The 27,452-nt window shown below is 41.8% G+C and overlaps 1 protein-coding gene across 1 annotated transcript; it reads right to left on the bottom strand.

Annotated features, from left to right (window-relative positions):
- Positions 1-6,851: 6,851 nt before the first annotated feature.
- Positions 6,852-26,122, bottom strand: WDR1 (WD repeat domain 1). The gene is made up of 15 exons (XM_054295712.1): positions 26,004-26,122; positions 25,626-25,747; positions 21,702-21,792; positions 18,781-18,928; positions 17,206-17,386; positions 15,297-15,374; positions 14,562-14,642; positions 14,210-14,443; positions 13,299-13,386; positions 12,271-12,427; positions 11,558-11,645; positions 10,450-10,560; positions 9,781-9,954; positions 8,528-8,672; positions 6,852-8,239 (listed from the first exon to the last, which is right to left on the bottom strand). The coding sequence occupies exons 1-15, from the start codon at positions 26,017-26,019 to the stop codon at positions 8,130-8,132; spliced, it is 1,824 nt and encodes a 607-aa protein (XP_054151687.1). The 5' UTR covers positions 26,020-26,122; the 3' UTR covers positions 6,852-8,129.
- Positions 26,123-27,452: the final 1,330 nt, after the last annotated feature.

The following is a 27,452-nucleotide window of genomic DNA, read 5'->3' as shown; positions in this document are numbered from 1 at the left end:
GTAAGCCTCTCTCCACTGCCCGGCCAGAAAAGCTCATCTGAGAGGATTAAATGATGTTATTATCAAGGAAGACTGCTGTGTATGTACCCTCAGGCACAGCTGCATCACCAAGAACTATGCTGCTGGGAGATCTAAGTTAGGTCAGGCACTGCCTTTTGGGTATGTACTGAAGGCACATCCCTCACAGCCCTTGAGACCTTGCCTACATTGCCAGTGCAGGGCTGGCTCTGCAGCTTGCTCAAACCTGTCAGCTGCACTAGGCTGCCCCAAAACCCAGCAGCATTCCCCTGCCAAGCAGTGTAATGTACCCACCTTGAAAGACCTTCCCCTCATATGAGTCCTCTGTTGGCTCAGCTGGTCACTGGCCCTTGCACAGTCCAGCTGTGACGTTTTCTGTGCATTCAATGTTATCAGAATAGAGGCAGCAAAGCTCCAGCTCCAGATCTTCGTACAACTGATTTTGCTGCCTTGTTATAAACTGCTGTCAATCACTTTGTTAACCTAGACATTAATAAATCAAGTTGTGCTGACCACCATAAAGGGGAGTTGATTTAACTTGTTTTGTTGGTAAGTCATAGATGATCTGGTCACCTGACAAAGGCTCATTTGTTCATACTTTGTTACAGTATCAAAACCATTATACAAACCTCTACTGTTTTCAGCTGTGAGGTTTTCCTAACTGATCAAGCACCAAAAATGATTCTTAGCACTGTTCAACTCCTACAGTGACCACTTTTACAAGTGCCAAACTTCCAGTGCACACATCTTTTTCCACCAGGTCCTCTGTCCTGCCTTGCAGATTGAGGACTCATCACCTTGTCTTTGATTCAAATCAGACCAGACATCACTTTCTCTGCTCTTGTAAGGAAATACTGTCACAAAATTGCCCTTAAACATAGGCATATAAATACAATAAACATTTGTTAATACATATTTTACACTGCTTACCTTTTCATCTATTTCAATGTGGTCTAACAGAAGGTGTCCCTGTCCACAGCGAGGGTGATTTTTTAAGTCCCTTCCATCTAAACCATTCTAGGATTTTATGATTCTTTTTGCCTGCTTAAGTTCAATCCCTCTCAGTGGCCCTTTTCTATGTGGTAAATAATAAAGAACGGTGTTCATCGTGATGGTGCTACGCTGATCTGGGACGAAGTAAACCCTTTGCCAAGCAGCCCTGTTCCCTTGAGACACCGCCTTCTGCTGCGGCACCTCCCTCCCTGGCAGCTCTGGCTGGGCGCCGTGTGGGGACACACGGGTATATGAGCGGGGCTGGGGCTGTGGGGATACACCGGTATATGAGCGGGGCCGGGGCCGTGGGCTTCCTGTGGGGACACACGGGTATATGAGCGGGGCTGGGGCCGTGTGGGGACACACGGGTATATGAGCGGGGCCGGGGCCGTGTGGGGACACACCGGTATATGAGCGGGGCCGGGGCCGTGTGGGGACACACGGGTATATGAGCGGGGCCGGGGCCGTGTGGGGACACACCGGTATATGAGCGGGGCTGGGGCCGTGGGCACGGTGTGGGGATACACCGGTATATGAGCGGGGCTGGCAGGGGCTGTGGGCTGCCATGCGGGGATACACCGATATATGAGCACCGATACACAAGCAGGGCTGGCCGGAGCCGTGGGCTGCCCTCCTTCCCGGGCGGGCTGCACGCTGCCGTTCCACGCAAGGACTGCTAAATCATTCCCGAAGCAGAAATAGCTTGGAAGAGTCGGTCTGGGCAGGACAGCAGCGGGAAGCGGAGCGGAGATGCTGTCGGCAGTGCTGCTCCGCCACCTGGCGCTGGAGCCCGGCCCCGGCCGGTCCCGCCGGACACCCGCCCCGGGGATCGCCCGCCCCGAGCCTCCCCCGCCACCGATGCGGGACACGCCCGCACCACGGAACTATGACATCGTTCTTTAGCCCTGGGTGATTAATAAATATCATTCCCCTTTGCACAGGGCTGTCCTGGTGACTAAATTGTGTCCCAGAATGTGATAACTACTGGTTGCAAAGATGTAACTGGTACTTACCCATCAATTACAGGCACGTGGTGCGATTCTTGGGGTTGTCCTGTGCAGGGCCGGGAGTTGGAATTTGATGATACTTGTGGGTGCCTTTGAACTCAGAAAATCCAACTATATTCCCTGATTCTATTTTCATTTTTAATGTCCAGCTCTAAGAAGTACAAAATATTTACATTTATTATCTGATTAGGTGTGTTCTTAACCCCTTCCTTACCTAACATTTCCCTTTAACATTTTAATGTAGTGCAGGTGTTTCTGTAGTTGTAAACTGAGGCACGGCTTAGTCTGCAGCATGCATTAAAGATTTGGGTTTCAACTGCTTGGAAATGGATTGCCCATGAAGATTGTTAAAAATACTCAGCAGAAAGGACTTTTTTCCACCTCCAAACAAATGCTGTTGCTCCCACTGTGTCTAAATACCTTATGCTTTAACTTGGCTGCAGCTTCTTCCCCACAGTTTCCTATTCCTGGAACCACTGTCCCTGCCTTGTGGGTTGTACCTGGGTGCAATGGGCACTTCTAGAGTCTCTGCACTAAGAATGATGCTGAGAACCCTAAGGAGATCAGCAGTAAGCCAGTGCTGCTTCCCTGCAGGTCAGTGGGCATTTGAAGGGCCTTCAAGGCAACACACGGGGCAAGCCCCTGTGCTCTGCACACGTCATGCACAGGCTGCAGCTGCATGCAGGCAACAGGGTCCAGGAAACAAAGACTAAATATGCCCACCCAGAAATCTGGCCTGCCTGCAGAGCATGAGAATCCTGGCATTGACATTTATCAATACTTATTTGATTGTAATATTCACATCTGGCTACCCTGAGAAGATTCCTCCCTCCCATTTTAATGCCTGCAAGCTTTATAGAGTAAAGCAAATCAACAGGGAAACTCTGAGGCCTGACTGACATGTTAACTCTCAGGAAGTCACATCATCTGACAATACAGCCTGAATGATGTTGATAAGCCATGTTTTCAGGGGCTGCTAAATACAGGTGACTCCCTTGCTCATGTGGGACAGATTTGCTGGCAGTCACACATCAGGCAATTGGGAATGTCAAGCAATTCTGGCTATCATAGAAGAAGCCTCTTTTGGCGTCAGGGGTAAATTGGACTTCAAACTTCTCTGTTTCTCTGCAGGAAGTCAGAACTGACTGATCTGACTCAGAGGTGGGCACAGGCTGACTGCTCACAGAACAGGCTGGCTGGTCTGGGCCAGCAGCCCCACTGCTCCCAGCTCCATGGGCAGCACAGCAGCTGCCAGCTCACCTCCAGAGTGGGAACAGGGAACAGCTAAGCCTGGCTTCTGGATTGAGTTTCTCTCAGATTGGCTCAGAGAGCTAATGAACCGTGATCTGTAGAACTTCATAAAGATACATCCATCTATGAAGCTCTTCTCATCAGGATGTAACTGTTATTACAGCTCCAGGACTGAACATCACAGAAATAATTTTAATCATTACAGAATGATTTTAAAGTGGCTCTTATTCCTCAGACATGATGTGCTTTCTGCAGGTCTCAAGCAACAAGGCAACAAAACATAAAGTTTCTTCTGCTGTCTCTGTTTTAACAGAGAAACAGAGCAATGCTGTAGATATTTAGAATTACAGATATTTACAGATTTAGATACTGTAGATATTTAGAACATACAAGCTTTTTTTGCTTGAATTTTTCAAGGAAAAATGGAGCTCTCTTCTTAAATAAAAGAAATAAACTGGCACAAGGTGATAGAAAAAGTTTAAGTACTCAACACTTTCTGACTTTGGTTTTCAGAGACAGGCCTGCTCCCACACCTCTGCATGTGCCAGTGTGCTCTGGAGAGGCACAACCATCAGGAGAAAACAATGTTAGGGTGGGTTTACCTAAAAACTGGATGTATTCAAGTCCATAGGGTGGTGATGGGACTAGAGCTGTAGAACTGGTTGGCCCACATGATTATGAGATACTTAAAATATCATACATGAAACAAACCAAGTTTATCATGAGAGGGCTCTGATCACTGGAAAAAGACCTCAATTCTGAATAAAAAGAAGACCCAAAGAACAGGGGCTTGTTTGCTTCCGCTGCAGTCTCCAGAACAATAAATGTATGCTCCCCTTGGAATTTAATCCTAAATATTTGCAGGACACAGGAATAACCAACATGGACTTGTCACAGGCAAATGAGACTTGACCACTTGATAATTCTGCATCTCACTGCTGACAGCAATGCTGAGGAGGTGAGGGATGTGAAGCAGCACATCTGGGCCTCAGACAATGCCTCCCACAACAGCTTTCCTTAGGAGCTGAGGTGTGTGGGCTGGAAGAAATCAACAATTTAACAATCCAGCTAGGGGCCAGCAGATAACAGAGAAAATACTACAAGGGCATAGTGTTCAACCTTCTCCTGCTAGTAACTGATAATATAAATGTGTGGTCATGCAATATAGCTTGGAGTCTCAGGATATTAGGAGAAATTTAAATGGAACAGATTACTCAAAGAGGCTGCATGATCTCCATCCTTTTCAGTTTCTTGAGACTTGATTAGAAAACAGAACAAAGCTGTCTAGTATTGCCCATAGCCTTACAACATACTTGAGATGAGGCCTTTAGGGTCCTTCCACCCTGTCTATTAATTGGTGTAACAGACTTCATTCCTGCCAGCGAAAATATTGGTACTTCAAACAAACTGCCTTTAGTATGCAAAACACACACATTTATTCATTGCAGTCTGATGATTGTTATGGGTCCCATCCAAACTGAGATATTCTGTGATTCTTTCCCTGCTTAGCTTCATTCCCAAGTCTCTCTGGGAAGCTTTGCACCTCCAGAACAAACATCTGCTGTATATATGTGAACTTGTGACTTGTTCTCAGCCCAGCCAGTTAACTGCATAATTCTGCTCCCAGACCCACTGAAAGGCACCTTTTTCTCCTTTGTATGCTTTCATCACAGACATAGGCATGGGTAAATTTACTGTAGGGAACAGTTTTTATCAGCAAATCCTTTCTTGTGACACAATCATAAAATAGTATCTGCAGTGACATACTGGGTTCTCTGCTTAGAAATGTACCTCCAAAAATAATCAGTTCCAGGTAAAAGGATTCTACATTTTTGGTATTTTGCTTCAGAAAAATATTCACGTAATTAAGATTTTAAGGCTGCTACCCTTGGTCTGAGGAATTCTAATTGTTAAGAGCAAAAGCATTTGGCAGAGGAACAGAGGTGTCAGAGCATCTATTCATAATTCTATTGTATGCAACAAAACAACCAACCTCCATCTCCAAATAGATCAGTGATGCCCTTTATCTTTCCCCTCTACCAATTTCCAATTAAAGAATTGCATTTAGGATTTGCTGATACTCCACACAACAGCTGCTGGTAAATTTCTGGCTGACTGTACAGAGCAGCTTCTTGGAAGGCCAATGTGCTGTACAAGCATGGCAGAAATGGAACAGGCAGCCAGGATTAAATCACAGTAAAGGGGGAGGGGAGAGGAATGCCTGCATTACAGCCTTGTGAGGAATTACTGGTCACATTAGTTCTCCAAATCTACCCCTGCCCTAATTAAGCTGCATTTTCACTGTAAAGCAGGCAAACTGCCAGCCATGGTGAAGTGAATCCAGCTTTCCAGCAACTGCCAGGAGGAGCTAAAAAGCATGTTCATGTTTAAAACAGAAACCTTCAAGAATAAGGGGGATTGAGGAGCTATGTTTCAACAGGGCTTGAGCTAACATTAAAATACAACTCTTAAGACAGCAACATTTAAGGTGCTTTGAGGTTTTTGTAAGGTGTGGGGTTGGCTGTTGAGCCTGATTTTATATTGATGTCAAGTACGACCACTTCCTTTTGAAGTCACTACAATCTGTACAGACCATCCTTGCTTTTTTTCCTGCTTCTCTGTTTGAGGGCAGGCCAAGGGGTCTGAGTTTAGCACAAGACATTTGCAGTCCAGGGCAAACACAAGTAATGTAGGGGCCTGATTCAGAGCAGTACAGCCAGACTCCTTAAATCAGTTTGTGGTGTGTGTACACTGGTGCAACAATGAACCTGTGCTAAGACATTTGGTCCAACAGCAGAATACATTTTCAGTTTTCTAGCGAGGATTTGCTAGCCAACTACAAAGACCACATTAGCTCTTAAGGAATTAGAAGCTCAGGCCATATGCCAATAAACAAATCCAGTGGAAGCTGAAGCACGAGCAGCCTCGTGGCATCCAAGGCAGAGTTTCTGGCTAACAGGCATTCCACAGGAGCAGTACTACAAGGTCTTCGAGGAATCAAAAAAACAGCTCATCCTACACAGCACCTTTCAGGCATAGTGCACAAGCTCTGGTAACTGCTTAACTCCTCCTCCCTTCCCCCTGATAATTACTCAAATGACAGGGATTCAACTACACAGGAACCCACCGGGCAGTTCAATAGCAACTCTTCCAGATCAGGCTCAGGAACAATGGAAGAATTGCCTCCTGTGCCAGTCCCTATGCAACAGCAGAACAAGTTTTACGGGCTAAACACTGAGAAAATCTTGCTTATTTGGATCTTAAACCAAATATCAAACACATCCTTTTTCAAGACTTCTCTTGTCCTTGCATTGTTAGTAAGAATAACGTGCAAAACTGCTAATAGAGAGACACAGTAACCACAAAGAAACTATGGTGCAGAATATCCCACTTCTTGAAAGAAGAAAAAAAAAATCTATGTCAACTGTTCCACTGTAGATGTTGGTTTGCAGGCCAGGAGACATTCTGATCACTACTCCTAAAAAGAAATCAACATTTTTTTCCTTTTCAGAAGATGTTTCACCAACATTTCATTTTTGTAAGGCAATTTTTTTTTCAGCAATTGAGCAATAGGCCACAGTATGAGAAGCAGCAAAAGCATTTTATTTGCTGTATAATTAGTGTCATTAGAAATATGATTGGTAAAAAAAACACGCGAATCCACACAGAAAGGAAAGCTTAATAAAATCCAAAGACAACTGGAAAGGTGGTGGTGGTGGTAGAGACTTAGCAGAGAAAATTTTTTAAGTCTTCCAAGGTTCTAGACAGCAACAACTCTTTTTGGCCATCAGAGATGGTAACAAATCTTCCTACTACTTTGCATCAGAGTGTCCTCCTCCACCCTTGTTGGACTGCTAGCTTCAAATCACTTAAACCTATTGTGGAGTGTGAGAAGGGAACTAAACACAACATCAGGATCTCTTCGCATGAGGTAATGCTTTCATGCAACTGGTCTGCACATGCAAAGGCATAAAACTCACTGAGTAAACACCATCTTCTCAAAAATCACTTCAAGTCATAACAACACTTCACTTTGTTTAATTCCTGTATTTCCCAAAAGGTGGTAGAAGTACTGCATTTTTTAAACAATAACATGCTTCTCCTTCAAACAGAAAATATCTTTAATCTTTAAAACAGAATGATTTCTTTTCTCTGACATTGAAATGACGACAGTCTTAATTCATGGAAGTAACAATTGTGTTTCTGAAGCAACAAGTTGCCACAATGATTATTTGTAAACATTATACCCACAACAGTAAGTACATTAAAATCCCACACTTCCACCTTAAAATAAACCACAAAGATTTGACATGAAATACATAGAAAGTTTATTATGTATGTACCCCATCTTCTTATCTGGAGGAGAAAATCTGAGGCAACAGTTTGGTGCAGTATAGAGAAGCAAAGCAATATACAGTAGCTGCACACAGCTTGATTGGTTTCAGACCACAACTAAATACTCCTACTATGACTGTTAGTACAGAAATGTTCTGTAATTAGAAAAAATGAGAAGTATTACTCTCATGCTGTACAGTCTTACATTTCTTGGTTAGAAAAGAACAACTGATTGAGTTTGAATCTTTCGCGCCTGAACCTTGCACACCAACTTGTTTGGCTGTTGCCTCTGGAATGTTCAGCACAAAGGTTAAGCTCCAGACATAATTTAAGTGCTTTTCATGTGCAAACTGTTATTCGCTAAAGCTTTCAAAGTACATTTTATTACAGATATGAACACCCTGTAAAGATATGAGGATATGACAGCAGACCCAGAGGCCAATACAGATTTTTTTAAAAGAAATGCTATGTTCCACTGCAGTAGTTCTAGTCCCTGATTAGGTCCTTCCAAAGAGGGGGCTTATTTCAATTGTAGGAGATAGACCACTCTTTAACAGAAGCATCGTGGGATGTTGTTACCAGAGTATGTTCATCCAGCCACGCCAAGCCGCTGACATGATGTAGTCTGTGAGCATCTGTATCACAGTGCAAAGCAACAGAAAAGAGTTAGGAAGGCTGGCTTGATAAGGTAACTTCAGCACATTGCAAATATGATTTTTAGCTGGATCAAATACTACTGCTGGATTTTAAAAGTAACTACAAAAATAACAGAAGAACTCCAGCTAGTGTGGCTAGATAGAGATCAAAAAAGGCTAAATTACATTTGGAACATTCAAAGCCTGCTTACTGTTAGTCTACAAAACAGTGCTGGATCTCAAGAACTACTAACAACTTTCCAAAGTAGCATGTTGAAGTAAACATACCTGGTATCTTGACTCTGGTCTCTGGATCACTCACAGTCCAAACATACACCATCATGTCCATGCCTCCAGAAGCAAAGTGTTCATTGTCTGGTGACCACGCAATGCAAACAACTTTTGCATGGTGTCCATAAAAGACATTATGCTCCTATTTGAAAATCAGAGAGACAAGGGTTATTCCAATAGTTAAATCTGCTTCAGGAAATCACTAGCTTTCAATGTGCAGCATCAGAACAAGCTACTGCAAGACTCCAGACAATGTACATCTCAGATGGAGATGGATGCACTAAGTAAACCAAGTGGTGACTTCATTTTATGTGATTTATTTAAATACTTAGTAGGCAAATAAAATAAAATAAAAATTACAAATAAAATTTGTAAAAAAAACAAAGCACTAAGACATTTTTCTACGAAAGCATGATATGTTAAGGGCAAATGCAATTTAGAGGCTTCTAAAGTAATCCCACAGATGTTTCACAAGGAAAAATTATTTCAATTTTTACTTGGAAAATGAAATGGTTTTTGTGGAATGCCATCCTGGGTTTTTACTTCAGTGTTGTTTAAGTCAAAGTTTAAGGAGTTTACAGGCTGATATGCATTGACTGTTTGGGCTGAAATAGTGGAAATTGCCCATGTTTTGGTTTTTAGTTAAAAGACAGTAGATTGGCAGATAAAGCAAGATTCCCTGTCCTAGCATGTCCCTTTCGTATCTTAGTCCTTCCCATGGAACTGTGTGCCTGAGCCAGCAGAATTTCATTGCCAAGTCTGCTTTATTTATGTAATTGAATTTGATTGTATTGCATGATTCTTATCAAACTGAACCTACATTCTTGTCCATTTTACAAAAATGCACACAAATTCTCTAACAGATATATTTTGTTATTTCCTTTAAAAATCCTAAACTAACCAACTATGGTTCGGCAGATCCAAAGGAACTTTTTGTATTCAATTATGTCTAGCCTGTGGAAATCCAGCTCCTTCCCTATCTTAACTATGCATTTGTTATTAGATGGATTTCAGTGCTTTCCCAGCAGCCAACCCATGCTGCACATTTCCTCAACTATTCTTACATCTGGAGGGTTCACATAGGCTGCTCTAAATACCACTACTAGCCCAAAATAGCAGGTAAACAGACAGTCACAGAAACATCAAATTTACATCAATGATTTACAATTAAGCAGCTACAACAGACTTAAGACATGGGCTGTCAGTCTATTTGTTTTTAAACAAAGACAACTCTCCACAACAGTTCTTACCGCGTAGCCATCAGCAACACTAAAGACAGTGACAACTTTGTTTGCATCACAGACTGCAAGAAAGGCACCATCGTGAGAATATGCCAGGTCAGTAACAGGACCTTTCGCTTCCAAAGTCTTATCATCGCTTTTTAAAGAGGTTCCTTGGATTGAATACAAATGGACATTCCCATCCTGCAAATCAACAGCAAAGAAGGAGAAAAGGTAGAAGAATCATTTTACAATAGAAAGAGGAGTTCCTTAAACATTTTGCATTAATTCTGTCTGGTAGTGCTTATGTTAAGAAAAGGTTTAGATAACCTGTCATTTATGCTGGTTACAATCCACCAAAGTGCGGAAATGAACCCATTTTCTATAATTTGCCAGCTTCAAGAACACACTGGATAAAAACAGTTTGGCAATTTCAAAACAGCAAATAAAGGAAAGAAGACTTAATTCAAGAAAAAGTGAAATAGACTTTAGGTGACAATTAGGCAGATTAGGTCACAATTGTGGCAGAACCTAGGGTATGAAAGCCCAGGAACACCAAATACACACATATTAACAATACTGATGTTGTTACAAATTGTCACCTACCATTTCTCAACACAACACACCTACTATTATTAAATGCTTCTGTTACTGGCTCCAGTGTTCACAGTAGCACAGATTTAGGAAATGCAACCTTACCGCTCCTCCCACTGCTGCTGTACTTCCTGTGGGGTGAATGGCTACAGCTTCTGGCTCATAGCCAAGGTCATCAATTGCAAAGCATTTTTTCTTATCTTTCATCAAGACAATCTGCAAGCAGAAAACCAGAAACTAAGACCCCTTTTCAAAGTACCTAATATAAAACTATTACTTTAGTAATAGTAAGTGACACAAATTCCCTCTAGTTACTCAGATGTTTATTGTAGTCTCATCTTAAGGGAACAGTTTCATTCTTAAAAAAAATTGAAGAAATGCCTACATGTGGTGACTAACTAATCTGCTGTACTGCAGTATTTGTGTGTTCTAAACTACACACAAGTGTAATTTAGTGTAGGGCATTCTCCACTGCCTTCAGCTTTGCTTCACTTAGTTTGAATGTGAAATAAGCATGGACAAACCAGTATTTTTAGCAATGCTTACTCCCTTCCTTGTTCATTGTTAAAGGGAGGGAGGCAGGACCAAATTAGTAGCAAGTTAATGCTGCAGTCTTAAACCTTAAAGGCTATTTCCTATCCAGTTCTATGCTATGGTATTAACTCACATGAAAACAGGTTTGGACAACACTATCAAATGTTACAAACACAAAACCAGCACCCATGCAGAAAGCATAAATTATTAGAAGTTAATAATGTTTTGATACAAGAGAGCCTCAGTGAAATGTCTCAGTTTTCTGTGATCTGCATACTAGTGGCACATGAGCTAAAGCTGCTTATGCTGTACAACAACACTAGTTAATTGGATTAATTGCAAAAAAATAAAATGCAGGATAAAAACATCCTTTTGCCAAAACTGTGTCACTGAACAGATCTGGCATGAGTGTGATTCTGAGGTTTAACCTTCCAGCACAAAGCTGTACTGATAACAAGTACAGATGCATCCACACAAGGGACTTTCTGAAATTTAAATGTGAAATAGGTCAGGATGCAGAGACAAGGGTTATCAAGTATCCTGCTGAATTATGTTCCCTATAGGTCCTATTAGGAAATTCTGCAGATGTGCAAGGTAATCCCACATGAAATAGCTAAGTGTAAGCATACATGGCATTATTAACACAGCAATAGCTCATAATCCAAATGTTAATACTCACTTGTCCAATGCATAAAACTACAGTATAGCCACCAGGACCCACAGCTAAACATTTTGGTTGAACATCCATTTTCACAGCATCCTGGCCACTGGATAAGGATGTGCCAAGGTGAAGAAGCAGGAAAGACAGAGCAGGAAGAAATTATTCCATGTCTACCATTATTTTAAATTGCCCGTTCAAATAATCATCCACTAATCATCAAGAACATGCATAACTTAATTTTCTTATCTTTTCTTATCTAATCAGCAAAGATTCCTATTGCTTTGTGTTTGAAACTTTACTATCTTGATCAGGTAGTATACCTTTGAAATGAAAGTCAGTGTTACTATACTACAGTTTAATTTTTAAACTAACTAAATTATCTTAACAGGATTCTTTAAATTCTGGTTTCCATGAAGAAACAGTGTCCCACTCCTCCTAAACACATTTATCTCCACTACCCCAAAGCAAATACCCTTCCAAAGCCCTTACATCACCCAATTCAAGACAAGTCTCCATTTAACCCATGGAAGGGATAAAACAAATTGAAAAGCCTGGGATGCATTTCTCATTGTCAGAAAAAAGCACAAGGTTGGTACAGTAATCATTTCTACAAGTTTCCATGGTAACATAAAACCTAAATAAACTCCAGCATTTCCATTTACCATATAAAATCAACAGCACTCTTGCTGTAAAACAATTCTAGTGCAATGAAAGGCCACATTTTAACTAACCTGTAATCTCTCTTGCTAAGGTTGGTGTAGCGCACAGTGTCATCCATACTGCAGGTGACCAGCTGGTCCATTTCATCCACTGCCATTCTAGAAACCTGATTTGTGTGGCCTTTCCCAGAAAAGCCATCATTCTCTCCAGTTTCAGAATCCCAATAATGTGCATAATGGAATTAAGGAACATTTGAAGATACTGGTGCAGTCAGATTCCACACCATTAAAAGTTACATAATTGAGAGAACAGCTAAGGTTAGAAGGGACCTCTTGAGATTTAGTCCAGCCTGCTGCTCTAATTGGTGTCAGCTACAATAGGCTGCAGGACTCTCTAAGGTTTTGGGATCTCTAAGGATGGACACTCTATAAGCTCCATGGGCAACCTTATAATATTTATCAAGTGAAACACTGATGTTCTGTAGCAAGCTAAATGACCTGCCACAGATGGCAGCAAATGCTGGAGTAATTAGCATTAGTTCTCAGACTAGAAAATACTTTTTAAAGAATTTTAGATAGAAGCCCTTGTAACACTGGCTTTCCCTCATGTTATATGGTAACATCATGTGAACTAGTCACACTGTATTACAGGTCTGAAAAGAAACAGGACCTATATTTATAGGAGCTTATCCCAACATGACACCATTTTAAAGGCAGGAAAAAGGACTGTAGCTTTAACTATAAGCTTCAGAATGCTGGAAATATAACTTTCTGCATATTTTGTCATAAGTTGAAAATATGTATTGCTGTTTCTTGATGTTCAAGAGGCTAATTTATATATTTACTTGCTTCTCCATACTATCAAGCTACCTTATCATGTAGAAGCAACAACTGAAAATTAAGAGCTGGCTTATATTTAGCAGGAAAGTGTGAAGGCAGGTATTAAAACGGGTATTAGGGGAAAGCAAAATAAACTTTAGACAAAGTATTCATTTGTGTCCAATAAACTTTGTCTTTGGCAAAGCTTTTTTTTTCACCTCTCCTAATGAGCTCTCTCAGACTAAGACTAGAAAAAAGTACCAGCATCAGTCAAAGGATATTAATATGACCATCATTACTTCCAGAGTAAATATAGGACTTCCCACCATTTTTGTGCACCGTAAGACACTGAATTGATTTACTATGACCCTGTGAATGGAACATAAATTATTACTGATGAGCAATTTTTAATACATACATACACCTATTCGAGAAGAATGACAGGTTATTCAGAAAACAACATGCTATTGACAAGCATAAAAAGTCACCCAGTACAAAAACCACTATTCCACAGTCATTTAACTGTTCTAGCACTGCTATTGCTATGTCCTTGATGAGAAACAATAAGCACCATGGATGTCCTTATTAACCTGATGAGCCAAAATACTTTCATAGCCTTTTCATCACTGCTTTTCAGGCACTTTATGATTCAGGGAAGAGGACTAAATATGGTCATGTACCCACACCAACTTCCAGAATTATAGCAGTGATGGCAAAAATCTGGGACATTGTTTCTAGTTCATGTAAAAATGTAAGTTCCCATGAGAGAGAGAGTCTAGTGTCAGTGAACTCTTTAAATCCTAAAATTAAAGTTCAATTGAAAGGTAACCCTAATCACCTTGTCCACAATACACTAGTTCTGGGAGAATAAGACATCTCTGGTAGTTTTCTATCTATGCTGCATTTCTTTTCTCATCTCAAGAATGCTTAAAAGCTGCAACAAAAGGTAAGTCGATAGCATAAATTAAAATGAAATAATCAGTCTGAGTATATGCATAAAGCACAGTGCCACCCATGTAAAGAGTAACTTCTTGATTCAAGAAACAGTCACATACAGCTCATTTGGCAATGCTAATTAAACAAAGCTACTTTTCAATAGCTACTTCACAATAGCTTACAATTCCATCTTTACAACTTCAATCACTGAGTCATTTATTGCAGAAACTCATGCAGTAAGAGAACTTTAACCTACCTTTATGACACGTAAAGGCTTATTTGGATTGTTCTTGTCCAAGTAATTGATATAGCCAGACAGGGAGATAGTCAGTAAATGGTCTTTCTGCCACAAGCAACCCAGCTGCTGATCCAACACGTTTGATCCCATGTTAAAAGTATTTACAATAGAATTAGCACCAACATCCCAGATTTTAGCAGTTTTATCTCCAGAAGCAGAAAGCAACTGACTGCTGTCAGGGCTCCAACTAATCTGTAAAAACAAATGTCACCACAAGACAGTAAATGCATTTCTTAATCCAAGACTTTGCAGTTCATTAACTGGGTAATGAAACACTATGCATCATCTGCACAAATTAAGTGATACTTACAGCATAAATACCTCCATCATGTGCTTTGCCTCCACCAAGAGCACACACTTTCTCTCCAGTCTTCCCATCATAGACGAAAATCTTAAAAGAGCACAAAGACATACAACTTAAAGGGAAAAGCAGTAATAGATAAAACCCCAAGACAGTATCTGATATTTTGATACACTAGAGTCCTTCAGGAGAGGCAAAAGCTATGCTGCACTGAATAATTAAGACTAAATAATTGAGATGAAAATTGTAAATAATCACAGCAAGTCCCCTGTACTTTGGATCCAGACATTTGAAATTCTGGAAAATGTTACAGTTTTGACTCCTACTGTGATGGCAGCTGCTTAGCACTTCTGTCATGGGAGTCCATCCTCTGAGAAGGACAAGCTACCTACGGTAAGAATCATTGTCAACCTGCCCTTATCAGTAGGGAGTACACATGGAGCTGGGTTGCTAGCTATGAATTCACCATTTCAGCTAGACCTCTCAGGACCATAACATACATATTCCAGAAGTCCAACATATTCCTGCCAAAATAACTTGTAAGAGGATACTAGGGAGATGGACTGGGGAAAAAACCCAACTAAGAATAGTCTGGTTATTACCATTTATAGGATAGTTAAAAGTTTCAACTTGTGGCATAAAAAAGAAGCAACACGGGTTTTACAATACTAATCTTATTCCCAAAATGCACAAGAAAATCTTCTCATGCTAAAATCAGTTCTAATGGAGTTCCTTGTGTTTTACCTGCCCATCTGCACTAGCTGTAGCAAATCTGTTCCCATCAGGAGAAAATCTCACACAGTTCACAAACCGTGTATGGTCCTGTAGAAAAAAAGTAAGAATCAGCAAACAAAGAGAGAAGAGACCATTTTTAAATAGAAGACAATCTACTAACAATAAAGTTCTCTTACATGTGAACCATAAATTAGCTGTGTAGGAAATGTTTGCTGTAGAGAATTGCTACGAGGCAAGTTTAGGCTCTATCTGAAGAGATTCATGGGGCCAAGAACAGTCCAGGAAAGACTGTGACATCATTACTGCTGTAGTTAACACAACTCAGTGCATACCAGAAGAATGATTACCCAGTTTCAGGGATAAGCAGTGAAAAAAGTCAGATGCAGCCTACAAACATGAGATTCTTCCCCAGGGGTGACTGATTTCTTCTGCAACATTCCTCAGATTTCAACTCTCGCTTCATTGCACAGTGATTTTATACACACAAAAGTATTATATCCTTCTTATTGGAAAAGAAAAAAAAGCACAGACATGAGGAATAAGTTACTATTTTACTAAAACTCCATTCCTGGAAGATTGCATTAGTGGTAGATCTGTGAAGTAATAAGGCAAGACTGATGTATGCTCCCCAAATAGACTATTTACAAGTAGGAGACTATTCAAACCACGCAAACTAAAAAACACATGTTAAATAGGGAAGCACCACAATGAGGCCAAAGCTCCCATGCAGAGAGATTTGGGAGACTATTTTTAGTAATATGGAAGGCAGGTTCTAACCTACTTTCACCAACTATACCTTTTTCCCCCCGATGATACTGCAGGCTAATTTAAACCATATAACAGCCCATACCAGAATCCCATATATCAAACCAAATATCACTTTAAAAGGAAGATTGCATCACATACCAGTGTAAGCAGCACTGGTAAGCAATTTGGACTTCAGAGTTCTAAAAGAACCAGCTTAGCAAAATGCAAGTATCAGCTTAAGTTCAGAAATATATTAGGCAACTACATCATTTCATTGGATCGTAGAGCTCAAAACAATTCCTTTTCTAGAATTGGAATGGAATCTTTACTAAAGTCAGCATATGAAGACTACTCAAGGCTCATGTGTAAGAAAATAAAAGGCCTACTACACCGTTTTTAAAACTAAAATACAAACTAAACATTTTCAATCGACTACTGCAATAACATCCAACATCTTTACAACTGTTTTTTTGCGGCAAGAGGTCTCCTGACATCCAAACAGCTGCAGAAGCTTGCGGCTTTTTATTTTCTTTGGCCTTAAGCAACAATGAATACCTTCACTGCAATAGTTCCAGCCTTTGTTTCACGTAAGAGATTGTAACAAATAGAATAAGAAACAAAGTTAAAAGGAACATGGAAACAGAAAACTGATCACACAAGTTACATATCCATTCCATGAATTAGAAATCAAGTTATGCTTTCAAACATCTACATTCACCCTAAGTGGCCCTGGGATTTCAGATTTGAGCACTCTATCAAATTGGAAAATTACATTAAAATCACCCCATTTCTTGAATCCTTCACCTTGGAAAGCTTCAAGAAATTCTACACATCTGCACTGGGAAACAGCTCTGAAAGCATCAACAGAGCCAACGAAACAGCCTACTTCACCTCTTCCATAGTTTAGTGACAATGAAAAAAGAATATTGGAAAAACTGTTTCAGGTTCTCTTTTCAACCAACCATTTATTTTGGTTTTCTTGGCCTGAGACAAACTATTTTACGAAGCATGTAATATTTAGTTATACATGGTTTTAAGAAAGCCACTTGACATCAGCTATGCTTCAAAGTGGGGAACTGAGAACTTCTGTTATAACAGCTAGCTTGATAATAACTGCAGACTTGGTGGAAACTGCACAGTTTAAGGGAGACACATCTAAACTTCAACTCACGCTTAGTGTAAACTTGAACTTGAAAGGCGGTCCCTCGAAGAAGGCAGCGCAGTTGTCATCGCTGCCCGTTGCCAGCCGATATGGTCTCGTTTGCTTCATGTCCACGCTGTTGATCACTTTATTGTGCCCAGTAATCTCACCAACAGAAGAGCCACTATCCCACAGGAACACTGCTCCAAATCTAGTGAGAAAAGCACACAATAAATACAATTCATAAAAGTTACACTGTAGATTAACTCCTTGAACATCTGCAAGCTGCAGATTTGAGTGCACTCAAAGAAAAGAAATTAGGTCATCTCATTAATCTCATGCAAGCGCATCATAGTTCCCTGAAGATTACTTGAGATCTTGCTGGTGAGAGATTCTAATCTTCAATAGGAGACATTTGCTGAAGGGGACAGTCAGGTTTTGCATATAAAGCTTCTAAAATTGAGAGATCCAATGTATATTCCTCACTAAGACTGTTGGTTCATAAAAGAAAGCAGTAAATTATTCCATCTGCCTAGCCACAACACAGACTGCAGAGAGCTGGGATAACAATGACATTGGATCACAGTTATCTGACTATTTAGCCTAGATTGGGTACCATCACTTTTAAAACTCTCCCTCCTTAAACCTTTAAGCTATAATATTTGTAAAAGCCTTTTTGACAGTTCTTGCCTTAAATCACTTTAAAAAAACCCCAGTATAATCAATACTGAGTCACTAAAGCACCAGAGCATTGCTATTTGAAAGGCCTTCTTTAGAATCCAGTCAACAATATTCTAGATTGAAAGTGCATTCACCTAATAGGAAGCTGGCCATGTTTTTGAAGAAGGAGAGCAAACTCACACTGTATCTACCCACAGGGCAATGAGGCAGAGGGAGCAATGGAGGACAAAGAGTCACTTTCAAGGACACAGTACATGACAGGAATTAAAGAATGGTGCAGGAGACTAGGGAACAGCACCACATGATATTTTTCAGCCCTTTAGGCATAAGACTACCTGGTCTGGATTCTGCTTTAAAAGTTCTGACAGTCTTTGAACATTAAATGGAGGACTCAAACCTAAATCAGCATCTCATTTAGTCAGGTAAAGGACAACTGCTTGTTGTCCTTTCATTAAACTACCACAATAAAACCTAAAAATACAGACATGTTACCAAAGTAGAAAATTCAGATACTTTTTAACTCTTATTCAATCAATTGAATAAGACTATGAATCCAATAAGCGAAGGAAGAGGGAAAAATATCGTTTTCCCATTCCTGCTCTATCAGAATTTGACAAGAAAATCCACAAAACAGCTATCCTTGAAAGTAATACCCACCCACCTCTAAGAAACAAGTCTCATACAATTTTTAAACTAATCAATTGTAACAGAATTGTATTTTTCAACTAATTTAAAGCTGTCAAACACTAGACAAAGAAAATATCATTGCAGAACAGCACAACTTGAAGTCAAGACAGGGAAAAAGCATTGACTTCATTCCATTGAAGAATTAAAAGTTTTCTGCAAGGATGTTAGGATGCAGAGGTTTACAGTAAATTAATGTATGTATGTATAAAAACACACTAATACAAAAGAATTACTCACTTTTCCCTTCCTTCTCCAACCACAGCAATTCTCTTGCTATCTTCAGTCCATGCAAGGTCCTTTATTTTTCCTGCAAATGGCTGATACTCATACTTCAGTAGGTGTTCCTTCTGTGTAGTATCCCAGATTCTCAGCTTTCCAGAGACATCTGCCATAATAAAACAGAATATAACTATTGTTCCAGCATGACTCAGTCACATGACTCATCAATCTGCCAGAGTAGAGATTTGCTGCTACACTGAAGACTTGTACTAGGGACCTACTACCTTACCCCATTACAACTACTACAAATCTCTTTATTTAGGAATGCTGAAGACTATATCCATTTCAATAAATTAGGTTTTTAACCAGGTATTACAATTCAAGCCACACAGCACCAAATACAACAGGCTCAGAAAGCATTTGCAGACACATGAAAAAACTGCACAGTAAGAGAGCAGGAACTTTAATATTATCAGCTGGTATGTGATAAGTATCTGTTACACAAAGAAGCCAGCCCAGGCCCCTGCCCAGCAGCCACAACACAGCTCAGTGACCCTTCACTGGGAAGTAAGCCACCCTACCCCTACAAGGGATAAGTGCAGTGGGCAGTGGTTGATGCATTACAATCTGTACCTTCAAAGGAGATCTGTTTTGCATACAAATACCAGGCATATGTAATGTACAAAGAGATTTCTGCCCACACAACTCAATTCATGCACACCAGTGTACTTTTCCTGTACAGAAGCATGTACACACTTAATGGTGTGGATGCCTGCACTATCTGGAATACTAGACAGGAATGCAACAGAATATTCAGGAACAGCAATGTCAAAAGCAGCAGACATGGCACAAGCAGTTAACAATTTAAGACTTGAGATAATGAAAGCTCCCTGGGTCACTGTTTCCACTGAGTATTGTAAAACCCAAGAGCTATTCAGAGCAATTACTGTGGTGCAGGATTGTCAGGATTGTAACCGGAGGAATTGTTCTATACACAGACAAATTCACACATCTCTAATGAAACCCACACAGCAAAGTCTGTGTGTATTGTACCCTTCGAAAAAGCCACTGTTTCAGAATAAACCACGTGCTAAAATATGCATCTTTCACCTCAGCAGAATGCTTCAATTCTGTTCACCATTTAGTGGTGCATCCTCACAATTCAAATCTTTCAGACCTGGTCATAGACTCATCTTCACTTCTGCTAAAAGGACAGATTCAGAACTTTATAAAGAGAATTTGTTATTGAAGCAGAATTTTAATGTGGACTTTACATCTAATTATTTTCTCCATCTATAAACAGATAAGACTCAGAGCTTTAACTTTGCAGTATATCCCATTATTACATCTGCTATGACTGCAATAAGAGAAATTACCATAAAAGCCAAAAGCATAATGCCAAAGGTCTGTCTCATAAAGCATTAATGCAGGTTGCATGGCTAATGCAGATTTATAGACAGAGGAATGAATCTTACATGTTATACTTAGAAACAGCTTAAACAGCCTGATCATCTATCTTCAGACCCCATGCTCAGCAGTATCACAAAACTATTTATAAATGACACACAGAAGATGCTTTTTAAGGGAAATACTGCAACCTAAACTCTTTCACTTGGGTAGGACAAAAATTAACCAAATACTTCCCTAGCACAGTATCTATTACTGTTCTTTTACAAAGGACTGGAAATCTAAAAGACTACAAGAAAAAATTAGATAGTTATTCTAAGTATTAAGTGCTGCACAAACCTAGAGCACCAAGTTTGTAGAATACAGAATGCAAACTGGATTTTAAGAGGGTATTCAATTTGACACACGGTCCACACACAAGACTGAGCCAAGAAAATCCTGGCTGTGGTCCCTTTCAGACCAGAATGTGAGAAAAAGGGAAAAAAAACCTCTGCTATCAGTGTTCTTAAAGGTTCCCTAGTATTCCAAACATACTTAGAAAATATCAGAAAACTATATTAGAATTTCTGAAACCAAGAAGGACAAGACATTTTACACTTAAAAAAATACAGTTCCCTTGAAATTGCTGAAAGTGAAACTTCCATTCCAAGACCTTAGCAGGAATCTGTGCTTCATTTCTAAGAGGCTCATATTCTGAATGTTTTATTTTCAGATATATTACTTTAAAAATATACCTATTTGGGCACATTACTTCCGAAACACTTTTAATTGACTATGGCAAGCACTAAAATCTATATTTTAGCTGCAAGTCTTTGAAAGAAATACAAGTTACAGTATTGTATTTATCAATATTCTTCACTGTATACCACTCCTCCAGAAAAAGATATCAATTATTTGATGCAAGCTTCTATTAAAAAAGGTTTGTTCAGTTCTTTGGTAGTCAAAAACTCCTATAATACAGGAAATTCACACTGTAAGAACTCATGTTACACATCCTCAGACTATTGATTCATATACATTACATGAAAACTGAGACTCTGCCTCTTTCACTGCTAACTTGCCAAGGAAAGCTTTTTTAGATCATGCTAAAAAGTAAAAGTCATAAATGTAGCCAAGTTTGGTCAGGGAGAAGGGAAAAAAACTGAGTACACGCTGTTTCAGAATCCCTCTCCTGCCTAGAAAGTATCAAAGTTTATTAACATCACAAACAATAATCCAGTATTTCAGAAATAACTTTTCACTCTGTTGCATTTACCCAAGTCTTCATCACACTAGGTATTTAGGATTCATTTCCAGGTTCTTTATTGAAGTACTACATTTTAAAAAGACCAAGAATGTCATTAAGCTCACTGAGTAAGAGGATAGAGGAACAAGGACAGAAATCATTCCTCCTCCAAAGACATGCACCCAAGTCCACCAAAGCACATCCCCTTGACTGTATTTTCCACAAACACACGTGAAGTGCTACTGTGGTTTTGCCAGTAACTTTAACAGCTCTGTCCACACACATCTCATGCACATGGATACTTTACCTCCAGATGCTATGTAGAATCCACTAGGAGCATACTTGGCAACTACAACCTGGTGGGCATGCTCAGTGTAGATATCAGCAATTGCAGGATTCTATTTTAAAGGGAAAAAACAAAAGTTACAAAGTTGTACTTCCTCATTTTCAAAGGAATAAAGTCAGAAATTCAACAATAAACTCAAAATTTCTCCCTGCACTCCCTTCTCTCCAACTCTGCCTTCCAGCCTAAATTGAGCAAGTGTCTAAAAGTGAGAAGTGCAGCACACATTGCAGAACACTGCTGGTACCACTGAAGCAACACACTACTTTCTAGCAACTGACACAAAAAAGGATTTCCTCTTAAGGAAGTCTAAAGTGCTGGGACCCTTTCTTCTCCAATACCTGCCAAACAGTAGAAAAACACTCTCCAAAATAACAGGCCAAGCATCAGGCTTTTTTAGAGCTAGCCCAGGGATAAAGCAGTTAGCCAAGTAGAATACTAAATATGAGCTGTGCTTTGCAAGACACATCTAAAATTCTACTGTAGTCAAGCATGAAACTTAAGCCTGCAGTCAACCACAACACATGGCTGTTAATCATCACCACGTACCCAAAATCACTCACTAACCAATGAGATGTGCTAGGCTTGCTCTTTCTTGATAATTGCAATCTGCTTAAAAGCCAGAAGACCTGTTATCAAGAGTTGTACAGGAATCCTGAAAGAAATTCACTGCGACTCCATCTAATTTTATCTCTCCAGTCTAAATTGTTTTCAGACATAATATTTCAGATATTTCAGGATGGACAACAAAATGAACTCTGTGTCTCAGCAAATCAGTAGTATAATACAACAGTGGCACCACACAAACCAAAAAAAAATGACATCAAGGCAAAAAACTGCTTTCATATTAGTTATATAAAAAAGTCATTCTGCACTCCTCTCAATTACAGTGTATCTATGCTACAGTAGTAATACACTACTCTTTAGAAATATTTTTCTACCATTTAACAGGCTTGCTCCAGCTCCAGAAACTTGACTCATATGATCAAAACAAAATTCCACTTTAACTGCTATAATTAATACAGATTTATTCAACTGAACCAGAAAACCACCTGATGTCATGGTATGACTCAGCCATCCAATCAGGAAAAACTAAAACACCCGCTCTGTGTTAGAAAGCGGCCTCCTGCTCACAAGAGTTCTTGCTGCTGCAGTACTGTTACATCTCAGGAGACAGAATTCAGCTTGCTCATGCAAAAAGGAACTCTTTTTCATTCCTGCTTTCATGCATTGCTTGAGTGCATTACAGCTCTACTTAAGTCACAACCATCTGCACTTACAGCATGCACATCCCTCTTCATTTTGTGTCCAACTGGATTTCATCTGAACAAGGCAAGATAATGTTTTCCCTATTCTATATCTGCATCACTACATGGTCAGGGAGCTCAAATCCCACTGCATGTTGTTATTAATGGCATGGTAGGTGCTCTTTTACAGCAAGAATCTCCAAGAGCCCAGGAAACTAAGCTGAGAGACTGACTTAAAGGGTTACATGAAAGATAAAGACCCAAATTTAAGATATGGTAGATAGGTTCCAGAAACCAGGCAGTAAGTCAGGGCTGTCAAATTGAACATTATTTATTCAATAGTATTATTTCTGCTTGTAAAGTCAGTTTTCTAACTTGCATGTTTTTTGTATCAGGCCCAACCCTCAAAAAACCACTTCTAAAAAGATATTTAAGGAGAAAATTATAGTGTGAGCTGAGACAAATGTAGTACCTAGATTAAACCAGCAGCAAGCTTATGTGGCTTATGTCAAACACTGAAACCAGAGCCACATATGAAAGTGAGCAGTTTCAGTTCCAAGCTTCAAAGTAGTGTTAGACTCATGAAGATAAAATATTAATGAAGTATGAAACCTTAAAAAATATCACTACTCTTTCTCACAGAGCTTTTCCAGCACTGCTCCAGAACTACTTCTTGTTAAAGGAAGTCTCTAGATCATGCTCAGAGATCAAGCATTAACCCTGAATGCTATATTCATCTGATTAGCTAACGCTAGATAGCTTTAGACTTAAGGAGAAAGGTGATCACTGCATTTTGATGACCTTTTTATTTTTTTTAATTAGAGCACAACCATTCTACTGGAGAACTGCTCATGGAGGGACTACACACAGACTTCCCCCAGCACGTAATTTCGTAGCTGCAAACTATTAGAGGCTTCTATATGGTGCAAAGAAGGTGCAGCTCTCAACTGAGAGTGGACACACTTGCAAGTCAGGTTACAAACTGCAACACTCTCCAGCACAAAAGCCGTATAACAAGGGTTGGTCAGTTTTTGTGTTACTGCTACAATATATTCTGTAGTCACCTGTCAATTATTAACAGTAGCAAACTCCCCTTGTCAGCTGGGTAAATCTGCCTATCAGCATGAACTGCACCATAAAACCAAGGATTCGGTGACTTCCATTCTCACCTTCCCTTGAGGGTTTAAACAGCTTGAATTTGAATTCCCACAATCCCACCTTGCCTGTTCTCAGGTCACCGTGTCCCCTACACCCCTCAGCTCATGCTGGGGCTCACATTTGGACTGGACTAATCCTCAGTGAGCTGATTCAGGTAAAGCAAATTGCTTTCTTCCGATTTAACCTCCCAAACAGGGTCAGGAGAGCATTAATGACAGTACAAGGGAGAAGGTCAGCATTCACGACTTGGTCAGAAACTGTAACGTAAGCAGAGTGGCTCTTCCCTCTTCTCTCATCACACTGTGTGCCATTACAGGGTTTAACTGGGGCTTCTGGTTTCAGAAACTCGAACTTTTCTTGATACCGAGAGAAAAACACGATTACAAAGACATTACAGCGACACACTGAAACCAGTTACTTTCGGTTTTAAGTGGATGAATTTAAAACTGATAGCAATCAAGGAATCTGTAAGGAATTAAGCTATTAGTAGCACTTGTCTATTATGGCATGACAATGAAGAAATGTCTGAATTTAGTGGGGATGATGAGACAAAACAGGGAAACAGCTCAGTTTACAAAGGTGATTTACAGGAGCAGCCATAAACAAATCCATTGCTGTGGAGACCTAGAAATTCCAGAGGTATGTCCTGCCCCTCCCCCTGCAGCCCTTCCTGCTGCAGGCCAAATCTGCAATAGGAAAGCAAACCTAGGGGAGAATTTGATTTCTAAAGAACAAGCAATCTCTTTGAAATATTTATGTTTAAAAACCAGTAGTAAGACAGTGCCTAAACAAGCAACAATTCCTCCATGCTTTTCAAAGGGATGCCATCTTTGAAAAGAAATCATTCAAATAACTCTCTTAACATTTCTCTAGTTAGCACCACAGAAAAAAACCAAACCCAAACCTCCATACTACTGAAAACATTAACTGGGGCATTCTAACATATAATCGATGAGCAAAATTTCCTGTAAGCAGTGCTGAGAACTTGCACCCAGCAACTCAAAACTGTTTGGATTCCTGGAGTTGGGGCTGGGTGGGGGGGGAAGAAGCTGAAGAATAACACGTTTAAAGATACAGGTTTGCAAGTATTTACACGCTTCTCTGACAGCATAAGGGCCCCGAACAGCAAAGAGGGAAGAGTTCATTTATTAGGCAAACACAACACTCAACTTCATAATAATGATACCTAAGAAGATAAACAGGGCCAACCAGAACATACCAGTCTCTCATCTCTTAAGTCCTATGGGAAGAGGGAAAGAACTGCACATTTTGCAGAGATTTTCTACGTGTTTTTACAGTCGCTGCCTATGGTTTTATGCCTGAGTCATGCACTCATTTCCCCGCTGCTGATCACGGATCTGTGACCTCGATTGAAATCGCCAAGACTGAATGAAGCACAGGCTGTTAAAGGAGGGGCAGGGAGACAAAATGAAACTTAGCGAAAGCTCCACATTAGAAAACAAAATAAATCAAGGTACATTACATCAATGTTCCTGATGACGACACATTTTCCATTGGTGTAAAGAAAATTGTTGCCCTTAGGATCGCCTCCAATAATTTTGGAAACGCCTCGTTCAACCTGTGGAAGGCTGGCGAACACTTTTTCTACGGGAAAATAAAAGGGAAAGAGAGATTAAAAAAATAATAAAAATTAATTTTTAAAAAATCAAAATAAAAGGAAGGCGCTTAGTGCCTCCCAGCCGCCGGCACACGCCCTGCCGTGCCGGCAGCCGCCGTCACTTGTTGCTGCCAGCGGGCAGCGAGGCACCGCCGGCTCCGCGCCATCCCGCGGGGCCGCGCCAGGCTCCGCAGCCCGCGGGGCTCCCCGTGCCCGTGCCCGCCCGGCGCCCCCGCAGCTTACTGATCTCGTACGGCATCTTCGCCCACGGGTGGCGGTGGCGGCGGCAGCAGGCTCGGGCAGGGAAGGGCGGCGGGCGCGGCCGGGCCGGGCTCTGAGGCTCCGCTGCTGCCGCCGCTCAGCCCCGCTCGGCCCCGCGGCGCGAACCAGGAAGCGCCCGCACCGCGCGTCGCTCTCCGCTGCCTTTGACCATATATAGTCAACTCTGCTCGCGCCGCGCCGCTCCCCGCCAGCCCGCGCCGCGCGCCCTCCCCCGGAAATGCCGTGGGCTCGGCCGGGCCCGGCGGGGCCGCGCTGGGGCGGCCTCGGAGGCGGCCCCGCCCCGCGGGGAGCTGCGCGCAGGGCGGGCCGGGCCGGGCCGGGCCGGGCCGGGCCGGGGCCAAGGCCGGGGCCGGGCGGGCGCCACTCGGTGGCTCTGACCGGCCTCGGCCTCGGCCGCGCCGCGCGTGCGCGGGGGCCGCTCCCCGCCGCGGAGCTCCCGGGCGGTGCGCGCGCGTGCGCGGCGGCGGGGCCGCTGAGGGCGGGGCTGCGCGCGCCGGCACCGCCTTGTCCCGGGAACGCCCGGCGGGAACGGGGGAATATCCGCGGGCATCACGGGGGGACAGCGGCGGGAACGGGGAATATCCGCGGGGATCACGGGCGGACACCGGCGGGAACGGGGAATATCCGCGGAGATCACGGGGGGACAGCGGCGGGAACGGGGGGATATCCGCGGGGATCAGGGGGCACCGGCGGGAACGGGGAATATCCGCGGGGATCGGGGGGACACCGGCGGGCACGGGGGGATATCCGCGGGGATCACTGGAACACCGGCGGGATCCGGGGGCACATCCGCGGGGATCACGGGAACCACCGGCGGGCACGGCGGGAGATCCGCGGGGAGCCCGGCGGGACGGGACGGGCAGGGGCAGGCTCGGGGGCTCCGCAGTCTCCAGAGGAACAGTCCGGGGCGAGCCCTCCGCCCCCGCTGCCGGCTCTTTCCCGGCGCCGCTCTTCGCCCCCAAACGTGGCAGCCCCCGCGGCGTCCCTTAGGGCGGCTCTGTGCGGGCTCTGGCGCAGCGGTCGCTGTCGGGATACCGGGAGTGTGCCTTGAGCTACCGCGACGGCAGGGCTTTAGTTTTGGAGGGGAACCATCGTCCTTGTCAGCAGGGACTGACTCGCCAAAGTCACCTCCTGCGGGAGAGGCTATGTGGGTCCCCGAGTTCCTCCTCTTACAGAGCTCTTGGGAAGGTAATTCTTGCCCACAGTCATTATTTCCTTTAAGATCAGTCTTATCTTCATCGCTTTTATATTTACGATTATAATATCCTATAGTTTTATACCATTCAACTCCAGATGCTGCTGAGGTGCTTCACAAACAGTTAATTTGTCACCTGAGTTGTCCCCTGAAGCCAAGTTGGATGACTGTTTAAATTAAGCTGAACCACGTACAGCCATTCATATTTCCTATAT

The sequence above is a fragment of the Melozone crissalis genome, unplaced genomic scaffold (assembly GCF_028551555.1).
Source record: "Melozone crissalis strain CALT ecotype California unplaced genomic scaffold, PUWL_Pcris_2 ptg000006l_1, whole genome shotgun sequence".
In the NCBI taxonomy this organism is placed as follows: domain Eukaryota; kingdom Metazoa; phylum Chordata; class Aves; order Passeriformes; family Passerellidae; genus Melozone; species Melozone crissalis.
This window is presented reverse-complemented; position numbering and strand designations above follow the sequence as displayed.